This window comes from Asterias amurensis, chromosome 18 (genome assembly GCF_032118995.1).
Source record: "Asterias amurensis chromosome 18, ASM3211899v1".
Taxonomy (NCBI): Eukaryota; Metazoa; Echinodermata; class Asteroidea; order Forcipulatida; family Asteriidae; genus Asterias; species Asterias amurensis.
The window spans coordinates 12618677-12635125 of NC_092665.1; the positions used below are offsets into that span (position 1 = coordinate 12618677).

Here is a 16449-nt window from a genome sequence, read left to right on the forward strand (position 1 = left end):
GATTATCTCTCTTACAAACGGATGAGGGTCAGTCCTGATATGGATATTGACCCAAAAGAATCAAGTCTGATTCGAGAAATGGTCGCGGTCTTGATCTTGGGAGGGGTCAGTCATAACCTTGAAAACGTTTTTTTTATAATTATTTTTACGTTCGGGATACAACATTAATCGGAGTTTCATACACGCACAAAATACTATTATTTTAAAAGTATTGCCACACTGAAAAGATTGCAAACATGAAATTGAAATTGTAATGAATTAAATGAAATACGGACTCATAGCGGTACGTAAAATAATTAATGTTAAATTATTCCATCTCAGCGCAATATTAAATATTATAAATATAGTTTATTTATTTAAGTATAGTGTAGATACATAAAACTATAACATGATGATGATAACATAATAGAATGTTGTGATGGTGGTTGTGTGTGGAACTAACTACGTGTATACTGGATTTATCTTGATAGTGTACAATTATTTTGAAATGTTCGTGTGGGTCTTTTAATCATTTAATGTTTTTATTTTGTAGATTGGTTAACTGTTTAACAATAATATGTATTCATAGTAATGTTTTGTCTTGAAAATAAAAGTGTTATTATTAAAAATACGACCTATTATAACCAAACTATTTGTTGGTCAAGAAAGCGATTCTCGGCGCACGATACGTTTTGAAAATTTGTATTTATGTTAGTATTATTTTTTATACTGAAGAGCGAAACTGACTGCGCACTTACGATTTTTAACAAAAACAAATAATTATGGCCAAAATAAACTTAATTGCAACTCAAATGTTGCAAACTCGTGCTGCTGTAGTTAAAGGCAGTGGACACTATTGACAATTACTCAAAATAATCATTAGCATAAAACCTTTCTTAATAGTGACGATAAATGGGGAGAGGTTGATGTTGTAAAACATTGTGAGAAACGGCACCCTCTTAAGTGCCATAGTTTTCGAGAAAGAAGTGAATTTTCTACGAATTTGATTTCGAGACCTCAGATTTAGAACTCGAGGTCTCGAAATCAACCATCTAAACGCACACAACTTCGTGTGACAAGGGTGTTTTTTCTTTCATATTATCTCGCAAGTTTGATGACCGATTGAGCTCAAATTTTCAAAGGTTTGTTATTTTATGCATATGTTGAGATACACCAACTGTGAAGACTAGTCTTTGACAATTACCAATAGTGTCCACTGCCTTTAACTCAGTGAAAATGTGATTCACTGAGATCAACCTGTGAATGTTTACGATTTATGGGATTTGGGAAGGTTCCCACTCAGATTTCTTTGACCATTGTATCCCGCAAACAAACTATTTTCAAAGAAACTTGTTTTGACGGTCAGGATTGTTTGTCGAAAATAGACGAGACTATTGAAAAATGTTTAGGAGAATATCCGACACTAAACTGCACTCTTAAAACTCCTGGAAGTGGTTAATTAGAAGGAGTTATGTGTCAGTTTGACCCTTTCTTGATCAGAACCGGGTCAATTCTGATTCGGAAGATTTCAGAGCGTGTGTTTTTGAACAAGTACAGTTCTTGATCTTATAAAATAATGAGGGGACATAAGATTTGTGTTTGTGTATAGGCCTACCATCGAACAGTTGGCTTTGGTATACGCGTGGTACACTAAACACGATAACCACTTTTACTCATTCGGCTTCCTGCTGCTGCAGTTATCAGCAGCAATTCTGTAGGTTTCGTTTATGTTTTACGTACTGAGAATCTATGAGTGAGGTGATGTTGTTAGGCATTGTCCTTTGTAAAAAACTCAGTAACTTATAGGCGGCCTTTTGGAAAGTGCAACAAAAAACTCAGAGTTAAACACGCAGGCACATTATGCAAGCTTTTAAGTTGTACAAAAGAGCAAAACATCAAAGTACGCGACCAGTTTGTGTTATGATGCTTAACAATTTGCCTAAAAATCATCTTGATATCCCGTTGTCTGTTATTGTTTATAAAAACGGGGAAGAAATATTTGAAAATTGTCACAAAAATTAACAGAACGCCAACTCGGTGTTGGTGAACAGCCGAGCTTCGGGAAATTGGCCTGTGTTTATCTAACCTTTTATAGGGTTTGGACAACTCCCAGGCGACTGGAAGGGGGGACCACGCACTGAGTGTGGCGAAACTCACTCGCGCGCGTGGTCTCCTCTTCCAGTCGCTTTGGATCGCGGCTCTACGAAGCTTTCCTAACAACGAATGCCTTCACAGGAGGCTAGTGATCCGGATCCATTGGTATTATGTGTGTGTCTTATCAAAAATAAAAACTCTCCGTCCCGCGAACGCTTAACATTCAATAAAAGCTTTAAAACTTAGTTTCTACCTTGATGAAGCGAGAGGGCGTTTTATTACTAAAAGAAAGGTACATAAAATGTCCAGTCCATTATGAGTAAAGGGTCCGCGACTAACACAAAAAGTTCTCTTTTTTCCAGCCATTTTATTTACGGAAAATTAGATGCTATTTATTATTATAAACACTTTGAAATGTTGGGAATAATATGTTGAGAAAGCGCCCTCATAAGATTATTTCGCAGCCCATTAATAAAAAATATAAATGTAATCGTAGCCAACTAATTAGCGTTTAGAAGCAATAAAACAAAGTCTCTATAATTATAGAACCTGCCTCGATGTGTTAAATTCTTTCCACAGACGTTGGGTGAGGAGTCTTTTCATTGCTTAATCCTTTAAAATAAAATTAATAACATTTATTTTGGTTTTATCTTACTCTGATGTGTGAGCAACTCAGGAAAGTACCGAGTAACCATTGCCAACACTTATCGGTGTTTGGGTAAAACCAAAATACCAAAATAAATATTATTTGTCCACATGCAAATTTAACACCTACATGTACACTAAAACAAAATAAAATCTTAAAATAAAGAATCAGTCAAGAAGCTTATAAGATATACCTTCTGTTGCTTTTTATTAATACTCGACGTTTAAAAAAACAGTAGGTTCTAAAAGTACTTATTTACAATAATTTACACCCTCTTTTCAACCAATGGAGCTCCAAACCAATGTATAACCAACTATCCCTGTAATGTTCCCTATATCTGGACAGTATTAATGACTGATAAAATTTGCACTTCATAAAGGAACCACACTTCCTGTTGACCACATGCACTTGATGTCATCATCATTATAATCTTGGTTAAACTATTTTGGGAGTCAATGTCCTTTTGTGTCGTACATTTTAGGCGACACAGACTATAATTTGGATTTTAACCTTAAACCGTGTTTTGGAGGCACCTCCGATCCTTACCACCGAGTACCTCAAAGATTTAAAGGGAAGGTACACTATTGGTAATATTGTCAAAGACCAGTGTTCTCACTTGGTGTATCTCAACATATGCATGAAATAACAAACCTGTGGAAATTTGAGCTCAATTGGTAATCGGTGTTGGGAGAAAATGATGAAAGAAAAAAAAAACCTTGTTGGACGAATTTGTGTGCTTTAAGATAGGAATAAAAGACTTCTAGGTAGAAGTCTCTTATTATTTTAGTGACAAATTACCTCTTTCTCAAAATCTATGCTACTTTAGAGGGAGCTGTTTCTCACAATGTTTTATACTATCAACAGCTCTCCAATGCTTGTTACCAAGTCAGTTTTTAAGTCAATATTTGTTTTGAGTAATTACCAAAATGTGTACCTTCCCTTTAATAACTTTTTATTAATTTTTCTTAGCATTTTCTTCAAATTAGAATGGTAGACATTAGCCACATATGGTGTCTGTCGGTGGAGGGGTGTCAATGGTTTAACTGATTCAAATGAAGTCAGATCAAGACCAATGCCAGAAGATCTATATACAGCTTTCTTAGATATTTGTATTTGAAAATTGTACAACAAATACTTTTCCCCGCGCAATTGTTGACCATCTTGTTTTTTCCATTTGATTGAAAGAGACCCTACATCTTCGTACAAGTGCAAAAACGTTAAGCAAAATCTCCTAAAATAGCACTTCAATACGCACAAGTTTGAAATTGTCTTAACGTTGTTCATAAGGAAAGCACTTCATTATGCTTAAGTTTGAAATTGTCAACATGCTGCATCTCGCTTTATAGCCGGATGTACATACACAACAAGTATGCGACGAGAAACGATTTTTACACTGACACAACAACACCTCGAATGGTTCTTAATACTGGAAGCTTCTCTTAGTCTGGATGTTGTCTAAGACCTCCTGAAGTGCTTCATCTTCAAATCGTCCTTCAAGGCTTTAAGTAAAGGAAAGAAGACAACACGAGTTAAAGATACTGGACACTATTGGTCATTGTCAAAAACCAGTCTTCTCACTTGTTGTATCTCAACATATGCATAACATAACCTGTGAAAATTTGAGCTTAACTGGTCTTCGGAAGTTGCAAGATAATAATGAAAGAAAAAACACCCTTGTCTCACGAAGTTGTGTGCTTTCAGATGCTTGACTTTCAGACCTTGAAATATAATTCTGAGGTCTCAAAATCAAATTCGTGGAAACTAACTTCTTTCTTGAAAACTATGTTACATCAGAGGGAGCCGTTTCTAACAATGTTTTATACTACCTGTACAGCTCCCTATTACTTGTTACCAAGTAAGGTTTTATGCTAATAATTATTTTGAGTAATTACCAATAGTGTCCAGTGCCTTTAAAGCATGGCAAGAAAGAACAAAAACATAAAAATTTCCACAGATTTGCACACAACTTACATGTCCCAAGTAAGACTCCCTTGAAATCCTACAGTTTTAAGAAATGGGTAAAACATTTGTTTTTGATATTCAAGACTAAAACTGAATGTTCTAAGGTTTATTTATCTTTTCGTGTGGCCCCAATAACAGATGGAGCTTAACAGGTTTGTTATTTCATGTACATGTTGGTTTACTTCATGTGTAGGTAATACCCGACTTTGAAAATTACCAATAAGTTTTAGGTTAAATTGGTTGAGATGAGGGTGAGCACTACATTTACAACACTAGGTGGCAGCAGATACACTGTATTCCTCATTCCATCGGGGGATTGACCCCCTTAGTAGATGTTGTGTCATGTCGGCTGTGGCTGACGTGCAAAGTTCTAGAAAGGCATAAAAACCACACAAAATCTATCGTGCGTTAGCTACGCACATCTTAAACGGCTCTGAACTTGGAGAATAATTGGCACTAGTTGTCCTTACCTTGGGACCAAGGCCTTGGCTTCCTCAGCATTCTCAGGGCAGAGGTTCGCTAACGACGCAAGCTCAAATTTATGCAGCTTCTGTTGTTGTAAGAGGCTGGGGATAATAAAATAATATTGCATATTGAAAACAAAATTTGCATATGGAAAACAAAAATGATACTTAAAGAGACAATCTAAACACTGTATCATCCATGCCGTTCTAAATAATCAGGCACTGTGTAGTGTGTATATGTGCTACTGAAACATTGGTATAAATTCTGTCTCTGCGAAAACCTGGTTGAATCAGTCAATTCTCGATGGTGAAATCTTGATAACATCTTGATACATCAACTTCAAGCGTGTTTCATCGGTAACACAGGAAATGTTTGCTTTTGCGCGTCTGACTCTAAGTTACCAGGCATTCTTCGCTTAGCTAGCGCAGGAATTAAGCAAAGAATGGTGATCGCAATCGCAGAACTCGGGGGTAAGCAGAGTCATGAAATAAGCCTGGTTCATACTTCCTGGGAATGCGAATGCAATGCGAATTTGATGTCACAACTCTGTTTTCGCTGCGATACTCGCAAGAGAGTCAAGCACAACTCAACTGCTGCGAATTATTGATATTCGTTGCGAATTTGTGGCGTCAACATTTGTATCGCATTCGCATTCGTAGGAAGTACATGTATGAATTGGGCTTCAGACTCCAAATTGTCAGGGATCCAGTGTCTTGAGCCCTATCTCCATGATTGGATTCTTACCCTCTAACATCCGCTATTGTCTCCCTGTTCTTAAATCTGGAGAATCTTTCTGTGTAGTTGAGGGTTTTCATGAAGACTTCGCTCAGCTCCTGCTCTTCTTCTTGGCTCTCATTCTGCTGCTTCCGATGCTCAAGGAGCATACGAACCTCAGAGTTTAGTAACGTCTCCGCTTGCTCGAATTCTTGAATAGAAATTGAAAAATCAAATCAAGTTTTATACATAATGTAAATCTTATTCTTTAAATAAAGTGCATTTTTGTGAGCAAGTTTTGCCTCCAACTTTTTCGAAGACTTGCCGCCGAACCACCTGGCTTGAAAGAATATATTATTATGTGGACTTACGACTGGTCCTTATTGTTTGAAGTGGCATTTGGCCAGTGGACCACTGTACGTGTAAATTAATTATTTCAACACGGAGATTCCTGGGTTGTGATGATATTGATAAATAAAACTTGGATCAATTATTTCACTTTCCTAGGTTAGGAGAGATTCATGCCTACTAGTATTACAAAAAAGGTTTAAAACTTGATAATAAAACCAAAGTTTTCAATAAAACAGTTTCTAGTTTACAATTTGGTTCTTATTAACAAATACATTATAGAAAACATTTTTATTATTTTGACTTGTTTTGTACAACATACACATGGTACAACAAAGAAAGAGATGTCGGAAATACACGGATTAGCCTAACACTGCCGTACTTCTATTTCCTTTGATTTGTTATTTCTCAGGCAAAACCTTATGAAATATAGAATAAACACCCAAAACGTCACTAAACCTTTAGAAAATTTCAGTTCAGATGCATCTTCTTCAATCTCATCTTGATTGGGAAGTACTGCCCCTCCAGGAGTTGCCATTTGTCACGTTTTCTGGGGTAGTTTTTGTTACTTTTGGTCGGTTATTTCAACGTCCACAGCATAGTTAATGCGTTGTGGTCATGTTCCCGTACACTATACATTGAGTTAAATTTTATTAGATGGGGGGATCTGACTATTTCTGCTCACCATTTTCTGGCACAGTCAAAAACTGTTTTAATTTAACAGATAGAACACACAATATTTTTCAGTGAATAATACTTTAAATAAAGACGAAAATACATTAATTTGTATAAATATTTTTGTTTATTAGTGTTATTGTTTTTATTTTTTCCATAGGCTGCAAATAATATTTTTTCTTTTATAATCAAATACAACCCGGGCCAGATAAAATATCTGCAAAAATGGATTTGCTAGGAAGTATTTTAGGTTCCATGGAAAAACCTCCCTCTGTCGGAGACAAAGAAAAGAAACAGGCTAAAGGTAGGTTAAGATAAAACTCAGATATTGGTGGAAAAACAAAATGAAGCTCTTATTGAAGGACAGGGTAGGATTTACCTAATAACTGGAAATAAAGGAAATCATTATTTCAGACTGGCAGCTTTATTTTGTAAACAAAAGAGGGCGCTATTTATCACGGCTACAGAAATTTTGACAAGTAAATTAGTTTTGGATGGCGGGTTTGCTTGAATGGATGGAGAGAGGGGGTTATTTAGAACTGCTTATTTCCAGTCCAAGATTACATTAGGATAACTTTCCGTATGGCGCCACCACTTTTTCACTCATTTTAACAAAAAGGGATATATCAATCAGGTAAATTAGATACTATATTATTTTATTTCGAATGAAAAAGTGGTGGCGCCATACGGAAACTTTTCCTTACATTATTATGTTTTTTGAGAAGAAAATGTATGATAACTTTCCGTATCCTGCCACCACTTTTTCACTCAGTTTTACAAACGGGATATCTCATAATGAATTGATCATTCATTGATCGAATGAAATAATGTGGATCATTCTTTACTTTTTTTTTCAGAGAGGAAAAAGCAGTTTGAAAAAATTAAAACGGAAGAAAAGAAAAAAAAGAATGACTTCAGAGAAAAAATTGAGAAGGAGGTGAACGAGTTTATCAACGATGCCAGCCGAACTCGCCTGAGATATGACCCTATGGAAAGGATCTCCAGAACAATTCTGTAAGTCAATGATTTGTTTGGAAAAAAAGGGAAGGCAGTGCAATTAGCATATTGATGCAGAATCATCGTTTGTGGTAGTTGCGATAACGTAACCCTCCTGCCGTAGCTGTCGAAATTGTACGTGTTTGAACATTTCGCCCTGCATCGAATGGGAGTGACTCGTAACCTTTCGGCTACGTCGTCGTCAGGAGGGTTACGTTATCGCAACTACGTTTGTGGTGACAAGAATCATCGTTTGTTCACCGGACCCGAGTTGTGGTGTTGTAAGCAGCAGAGTGTGGGTCAGAATTCGGGTCTAGACAATTGTGGCCTTGACTTGAGAAAGGCACTGAACCATAGTTGCTTCAACAAATTAGTAAGGTAGAGATTCTGCTCAGGTACCAGCCTGGGGTCGATTTCACAAAGAGTCTAGGACTTGTCTTATGTCGAGCTAGGATGAGTAACTCGTTCTAACTGTGGATTAATCGTAAGGTCTGCATGCTACAGTGCAGGGTTGGGACTCGTCCGAAGTCCTAAGATTAGTCTTAAGTTAGGAAGAGTTTTGTGAAATCGTCGGCAGGCTTCTAGTTGATGATACCAATGCCTAGATCCTTCTGGACTGTAAAGGGGTTGACACTATTCTAAATCCCAAGAGTAAGTGGCAACATTCCCCTGGTTACATAGTCACCAATGGAATTTTCAACTTTTTCAGAAAACATCAAAACAAATTTGTTCCTACTGTACGTGCCATGCATTCGCAACACATAGAACCTACATTGTAGGCTGGCTTTCAAGTCCCATTTGTAGAAATTGTGGTAAAATGTCTTGCTCAGGGTGACAAGTGTAATGAGCGGGATCTGCAAGACACTGCAAGAAACTACACTAAAGGGTGTGTCATGGCTGAGTGGTGTAGAGCATAAAATTCAAGTTCTGGTGGTTAAGTCATCGGAGTGTTGGCTCGAATCCTGGTCATGACACTTGCTTCTTGAGCAAGACGCTACAAATTTTGAGCAAGATGCTTTGCTATTGCTTCTCTTCACTCAGGGGTGTATGACATAACCTTCGGAAGGCCACAGCAACTGTATGCTCCCAAGGGTGCGGAGAAAGATTAAAGGGATGTTATTGACACAATGATCAGGGGTGGATTTCACAAAGAGTAAGGACTAGTCTTATCTCGAGTTAGGACCAGTTACTCGTCCTAACTTAGGACTATCCATGCAATTTGTATGTCTTCTAGGACCAGTCCTATGTTAGGACTAGTCCTTACTCTTTGTGAAATCGACACCAGGGCACTTTAATAAAGTGCATTAATATTTTATTGTGGAATGCGCTTTATAAGAAGTTCTAAGAATGTCCATGTTAATGCACCTTATATTTCTTAATGTCATTTCCACTCTTGTTTTGTTTTGAATGCAGACATGACGTTGCTGAAGTAGCAGGTCTAACATCGTTTTCATTTGGTGAGATGGAAGACAATAGGTTCATTATTCTTTTTAAAAAGGTGAGTTTTAAAACTGTGTAAGGCCTGTGTAAGGCAAAGCATCTTGTAATGCCAAACTGAGGCAAGTTTGTTAACATTGAAGTTCAGGACTATGCACCATCATGATAAACTGAATGCCTTTCATTCAACAGGGAAACTTGAATAACTGATCAATAGGTAGGCTATTGAAATGCTGGTGGCAGCAGACATAACGGTCTTTTTTGCGGCTCTGAGCGTGCGCGCTCATGCTCAGTATTGTACGCGTACATGTAGGTCTGAGCACGCGCACTACTGTGAAAAAGGATCGACTAAAAGTCTCCCATTGCTTGGCTGATAGATTTATTATGGATGACGTCACTTGCTTTGCAGAAAACAGATAATGAAATTGATACATTTCATTAATAAAATGACTTATTGATTGGTTGTATTTGATAGATTGATTAATTGATAGATTGATTAATTGATTCATTGATTGATTTGCTTACTTGCTTTGCAGAAATATGCAATAACAGATAATGAGACAGATACATTTCGTGAATAAAATGATTGCTTGGTTGATTGATCGATTGATGAATTATTGGTTGATTGACTGATTGATTGATTGTTTGATTGATTGATTGATTGATTGATTGATTGATTGATTGATTGATTGATTGATTGATTGATTGATTGATTGATTGATTGATTGACTGATTGATTGATTGATTTGGTTACTTGATTTGCAGGAGTATGCACCAACAGATGATGAATTGGATGCGTATCGAAGAGGAGAAACATGGGATGCGGAGAAAGCTAAAGAACTTGCCAAGCAAAAGGTGAATAATCTTGACCTCCTGAGGAAATAGAGCTTTAAGGAGGAGTTCTGCAAGACCCTTTATTATGGTATCTTCCACCTCAGGGACCCAAGTTGGCACCACATGAATAACCCATTTGTGTGTTCATCAGACTATAGAGACAGTTGCTATGTCACATGATTCGGGGCAAGCTTTTACGAAGTTACGTAGTTACAATTTTTTGAATGAAGGTGTAGTGATAGTGATAATACGCTTTTCTGAGAGTCCTTGGCTTCACAACCGTAATAAATCAAGTTAGATGAAGAAAGGAATCAGTCCACTAAATACGGCAATGTTCCTCAATGAAAAAAAAAAAAATCAGTGTCTATTATTAATAGGCTTTTCATATCACCACATCTTCAAAGTTAAAGTGTCTTAATGATTCTTTTTTTTCAGGCATTAGACGAAGAGAATGAGAGAAAACGCCTAGCTTCCGACCCTCACAAATTCGTTCCAAACTCAAACTACCAAGCCAAGTACAAGAGCATCATTGGTGAGGAGAGCGCGTTGGAAGCTGCCAAGAACCTGACACCAAACAAGCAGTTTGGAAACGGTGAGAAGACAAATGTTTTTGTTTTTTTCAGTTAGTGCATAACATTTCTGGCACCATGCACCGTTTTTGTCTGAGGGGTAATTCTTACGAATACATGATACTATTCACCAGGACAGGGGTCTACCAGTAGTCATTCTTTCACAGTAGCCTTAGTAAATTGGAACAATCTCCCTGAAGACCTGGGCCCAATTTCATAGAGCTAAGCACACAAATTTGCTTAGCATGAAATTTTTTCCTTGATAAAAACAGGATTACCATTAAAATTTTCTTGTGATTTTCCGAATTTGCAAACAACAGCTAAATACCAGTAACTAGCACTATACAGCAATTGAAAATTTGGTTGGTAATCCTGTTTTTATCAAGGAAGAAAATCCATGCTTAGCAAATTTTGGTGCTTAGCAGCTCTATGAAATTGGGCCCTGATCAACTGGACAACTCTAGCTAGTTTTAAGCAGGGTGTACAGTCAGTCCAGCTCTGCTAGGTCAGCCTGAGCTGTTTTTAGCCGCACTCTATGTTCACTGTTCACCAACCTGCATTGTTATACCTCGGTAACAAACTGTTAAGCTTGATTGGTCGAGAAACAATCATGTGACGTGCAACAAAAATGCATGTACCATGGCTGCACGGGTAACATGAGTTTTGCATAGTAAGCGGTGTACGTCACCTTGATCATTCCCAGCATTGGTTGATTTCCAGCGCTAGTACGAAACAGGCACGGGTTCGAGGGAACAGTGAAGAATGGTTTAATATTTGAACAACTGTCCGTCCGCTTATTAAACTATGCATACGGTCCGAAAATAATGTTTGAAGATGAAATCATAACTTTGAGAAGAGGAATAATCAGTTTACCAAGGTATAACAAAACAATTTTTGTATGCTGTGATTAGGGTCAATGTGTTTTGTACACCCTCGGGGGGAAAATGGCACCCTCGGCGATTTTCCCCCTCGGGTGTACAAAACGCCATGGACCCCGCCACAGCATGCAACAATTGTATACTGTATAATATCCACACCCTCGCATGCACACAACAACCACAGTACGTAGTACATCAGATGGTGTACTGTACTTTTATGGAAGCAGAAGAAGAACCCTGTCACTGAACTAGGAACATCGCTGTTGACTATATGGTCCTTCCACCCCCCTAGAACGGAAAGTGGAAGAACTACCTTTTATTTCAGGGGTATCAGGCTTGGAACAACCTTCCACATAATCTGAAATCTCTGCAGCCCACAGATCTTAATCAAACTTTAAATCAACTCAAACTGTTTGGTAAATCCCGTTTTCCACTGTCAATTTTGATTACTCCATTCTGCTTTTTTATCTGTAATTCCATTTTTGCTATGTTTATGAGTGCTAGGATCCAGTGTTTATTAATGAAGTTGCATTGTTATTTCCTGTAACATTTTCAGGCCTGTATCTTTTGTTTTTAAAAGGGCAAGGGCACCAGGGCATTTTCTCCTTTGGTATTAAGAGGAAATTTTAAATTTGTACTTGAGCATTTCAAGGGCACCAAGGCAAGACCGGGGGCCATAGAGGCATCAGGCTCAAATATCTGACCTACAAGATGGCGTCAGTGTGCGTGTGGGTTTGCGTGCGTGTGTGCATGCATGTACCGTAGATACATGTATCAAACTGGAAGTGCTGTGTGCTTCATTGATGTACGCATTTGGACACGCTAACGGTTTGCCCTACAAAATGGTGACTTTCATAGCAACAAAGGGGTTATTCAATACGGTCTTTTCAGTGCACTTTGCAGCTTTGTAAGTAGCCTACATGTAGGAGATCAGTGAGAGGGTCAAAATATAACTGAAATGTTTTGTTGTTTATGACAGTTCCAAGTGAAAACAAGATGGATAAACGCTCAGTTGAAGAGACGCTTGACGCCATTCGGAAAAAGAAGAAGCAAAAGATCGGAGAAGCGTCGTCCTCAAGCCAGGACACGTGACCTGGACCTATCAACTTGGTTCATTCAACTTGTTATCAACTAATGTGTGTGTGTTGAAGGTAAGCAGATGAAGATTGGGGACTCGTCATTCACATACCTGAATCAACCGATTCAACTTGTTATCCACTAACATGTTTTAGGAGGATCTTGGCTAGACCTTGTTGTCTAAACCAGCCCATCAAAAGATTTATCTTGTTGTTCTTAACTGGAAAATATTCTTCATGACGGACGGAGGTTGGGAAGTCACCATCGTCTTCAAGAGTTTAATTTTCTTATCAACTACAATTATGTGTGTTGAATGGAAAGTTTGGAAACTAATGAATCGTCATCCACACATTTCCCGAGCTCATTAGCTGATTGACATTGTAATCAACTAATGTTTCGAAAAATAGAGGATAAAGATTTTGAACATCACCAAGGAGCTTGAGGAGCTCCACAACTTGACTTGAGTTCGTCAATCGATTTAATAACTTTTTTTTATGAACTAAAATGTTGTCGTGTTGAATAAAGAGGCTGAAGATTGGAGAGTCGTGATCCACCTGCCAGGTCCACGCTTGCTGAATCGCTCAACTTTCAACTTAACATCAGTTTGTAAAGGCCAAGTTGATATTTATAGTCAACAAACCTGTAGCTGAGTTTGCTAGCTGGGCCCAATTTCATAGAGCTGCTAAGCACAAAAGTTTGCTTAGCATGAAATTTCTTCCTTGATAAAAACAGGATTTCCAACCAAACTTCCATGTGGTTTTCAGGATAAGCAAACAACAGCTGAATACTGAACAAGAAATATGCAACAAATGGAAATTTTGTTGGTAAACCTGTTTTTATCAAGGAAGAAATTTCATGCTAAGCAAATTTTTGTGCTTAGCAGCTCTATGAAATTGGGCCCTGATTTCAACAGATATAGCTGAAGATGAAAGTCTCGCAGGAGTTAAGCACATTTCAACTGAATTATTCGTTGTGAATTTGTGAAGTCAAATTTTGAATCGCATTTGCATTCGCAAGAAGTATGAACCAGGCTTAAGGGAGGAGATGGAGCCAACATCCAGAGGCTTCATCAGCTTTCCTCAGTCGAAATACCCTGAGTTGAATAGACGATGTGACCTGTGACATCACATGTTTACAAAAGAGCCACAGGGCCTGGACTTCCTGTAGGCACGATTTGATGGTCTAATGGAAGAAAACATAAAATCCTATATTTTATGGAGATTGCACTGTCTAGTTTTTATCAACTTTTGATATGATGAAAGGGGGCACATCTAAAAACTTGTCCAGCTTTTACTTTCATAGTTTTGGATTTATGTGGAAATTATGACACAAAATGTCAACTTTCCCATTATGACCAGTGTAGTATCTTGCCTGCCAGAATACTCAACGAATGTACAAGGTCACACTTATGGTAGACAAAGTTCACATGGTCTAAAAGCATAGGTCTCAGGATGTCCGAATTTTTGCTGAAAAGAACTATCAACCTGTTAACTCAAACTGAGTCAAAACAAACAGAGTCAACTAGAGTCAGCAGAACACTACATGTACATCTATTCTTTATCAGTTGAATCAACTCACTCACTCAGTCGACCCAGGTTATTGCGCTGCTGCATACTAGAGTCAGGCTATAAATGAATCAACTATCAACATTATGTGAACTAAGCTATGTGTGATTCTAAAAAGATATTTTGCTGAGTTGACAACAGCGCGTGGCAACTTTAACTGGATCTTTTTTTGTTGTGTTGTAGTGCCAGAAAAGTTCAGGCCTGTATGCTTCGTTTTTGATAGGGCAAGGGCACCAAGGCATTTTCTCTTTGGCAAAGGGCACCCTATGGAGGAAATTGTAAATTTCTACTAGAGCATTTCAAGGGCACCAAGGCAATGGCAAGGGGCAACGGAGGCAATTGCCTCCGTTGCCTCTGTGAAGTATCAGGCCTGAAAGTTAGGTTCATTCGCTTACGTTCTCACTTTGTGAAAACTTATAAATCAAACTCTTCTTTTGATGCATATACTCCAAAATGTCTCAAAACGCTTCCATATTATATACAATTAACAGTGAGGTAACCCATGTCTTTCATATGTACATGTTGACGCCATCAAAATAAAAAATAAAAATACTTAAAGAAAAAAGGTTCCTGTGTCACTTTTTAGAAAGTTTTTTATTAAGATTTTTGGGAGTGAGTAAACTCCTTATAACAGAGTACGTCCACTTTGCTCGCAATCTCTGACCAAATTTAAATTCAGCTGCCCACCACGAAGAATGTCCTAGCTACAACACTGGGAGTGACACAAGGAACATTTTTCTTGGATAAGATTTTGACTTCTTTCTAGAACGCCTTTTTTTGCAGTATGACCGTTGCTATCAATGAATTAAGAAAAGATTTTGCTTGCTGAAATGGTGCCCTTGCATATTTCTGGTTCCAAGAATAGATAAAGCCTAAGATAATTTTTTTCACAGGCGTTACATACATCTATGCAGTATTTAAAATATTAGCTCATTTTTTTAAGCAGTCATACTTTTACTAGCAACTCAAAATGTTGATTTATTGAATCTTCTGAAGGCAGGAGAGCATTCTAAGAATAAGGTGAAATCTGACATACGTACAAAAATGGTAAAACAGAAGCAACAGTTGTTTGGTCTTTCGGTTTATTTTTACACAATTTAATTGTGATATGAAAGGTCTTTTTAATTGGGACTTTAAAACAGTGAATAAAAGTACTCTGGTATTACCTCCTTAAATTACTGATGTAAATATTAGCATGTTAGTGCAAAAATATCTAGAGTGGCCAAAAACTCCCTAAAAATAAACCGATCTTTCCCTGTTCTGACGAACGAATTTGAAAATTACAAATGTCTTGTCTGACATGGAATATCCAGGATGCACGCTCACAAGCTTTGGGGACAAGATGCAACATTTTTTGCACTGTGATTTTTCTTGTGAGGTACGACATTATTTTGAGATTGAAACGCAACGCATCTAATTATGTATGTACAGTACATATAATTTGAACTGAGTAAATAAATGTCAAATGTGGTTAAAACTAAGTGTCAGTGCACTTTTTGTTTAAATGTATGTGTGGAAATTTTCATAATCCAATCAATCAATCAAGAGGCTATTCAAAAAAGAACACATTTAAGTTTTCAGACAACATGAAATTTGTTTGTACTTGACACAAAATATACTTGTACACTGACAAATAAATTATGAACATGTTGCACAATGAATCTACAAGGAATCGTACTTTAACACAATTTAAAACCCAGAAAGTCTTATCTTTGCAAAACATAGAGTTTAAGCCTTAGATATTGTTTAAAACCTTCACAAATGTTTATCGCGGATAAATTTGATATAAATGCAGATCATCATAGAAATTGATTCCAGACAACAATTTAAGTGTCTTTCATAACCATTTCAATAGTTCAACAATTCAAACATATCTTCCTAATATAACAAATATCATACATTGTACAATTACTTTTATGGCACTCAATTTAACAATACTGATCAATTAAACGAACTCTAGACAAAATTTATGTCCTTCATTTTCATTCTAAATGATCTAATAATAATAATAATAAATAATAATAATAATAATAATAATAATAATAATAATAATAATAATAATAATAATAATAATAATAATAATAATAATAATAATAATAATAATAACCAGTTTTTGAAGGGCGTCTCAAAGCGCTTTCAACATTAGTACCCCTGGTCACTGGGCCTTTAATAACTCATTCCTTAAACCATCTCAGCTCCCTTGAGAGTAC

At 37.1% G+C, this 16449-nt stretch overlaps 2 protein-coding genes across 2 annotated transcripts; one reads left to right on the top strand and one right to left on the bottom strand.

The window, feature by feature from the left end:
- Positions 1-75: 75 nt before the first annotated feature.
- Positions 76-6828, bottom strand: LOC139950770 (DNA-directed RNA polymerase II subunit RPB4-like). The gene is made up of 4 exons (XM_071949572.1): positions 6668-6828; positions 5891-6071; positions 5152-5247; positions 76-4218 (listed from the first exon to the last, which is right to left on the bottom strand). The coding sequence occupies exons 1-4, from the start codon at positions 6744-6746 to the stop codon at positions 4140-4142; spliced, it is 435 nt and encodes a 144-aa protein (XP_071805673.1). The 5' UTR covers positions 6747-6828; the 3' UTR covers positions 76-4139.
- Positions 6829-7088: 260 nt separating this feature from the next.
- LOC139950769 (sperm-associated antigen 7 homolog) lies at positions 7089-16216 on the top strand. Its single transcript, XM_071949571.1, has 6 exons — positions 7089-7187; positions 7741-7897; positions 9293-9377; positions 10082-10171; positions 10586-10742; positions 12577-16216. Exons 1-6 carry the CDS (start codon positions 7109-7111, stop codon positions 12687-12689), a joined length of 681 nt encoding a protein of 226 aa, XP_071805672.1. The 5' UTR covers positions 7089-7108; the 3' UTR covers positions 12690-16216.
- Positions 16217-16449: the final 233 nt, after the last annotated feature.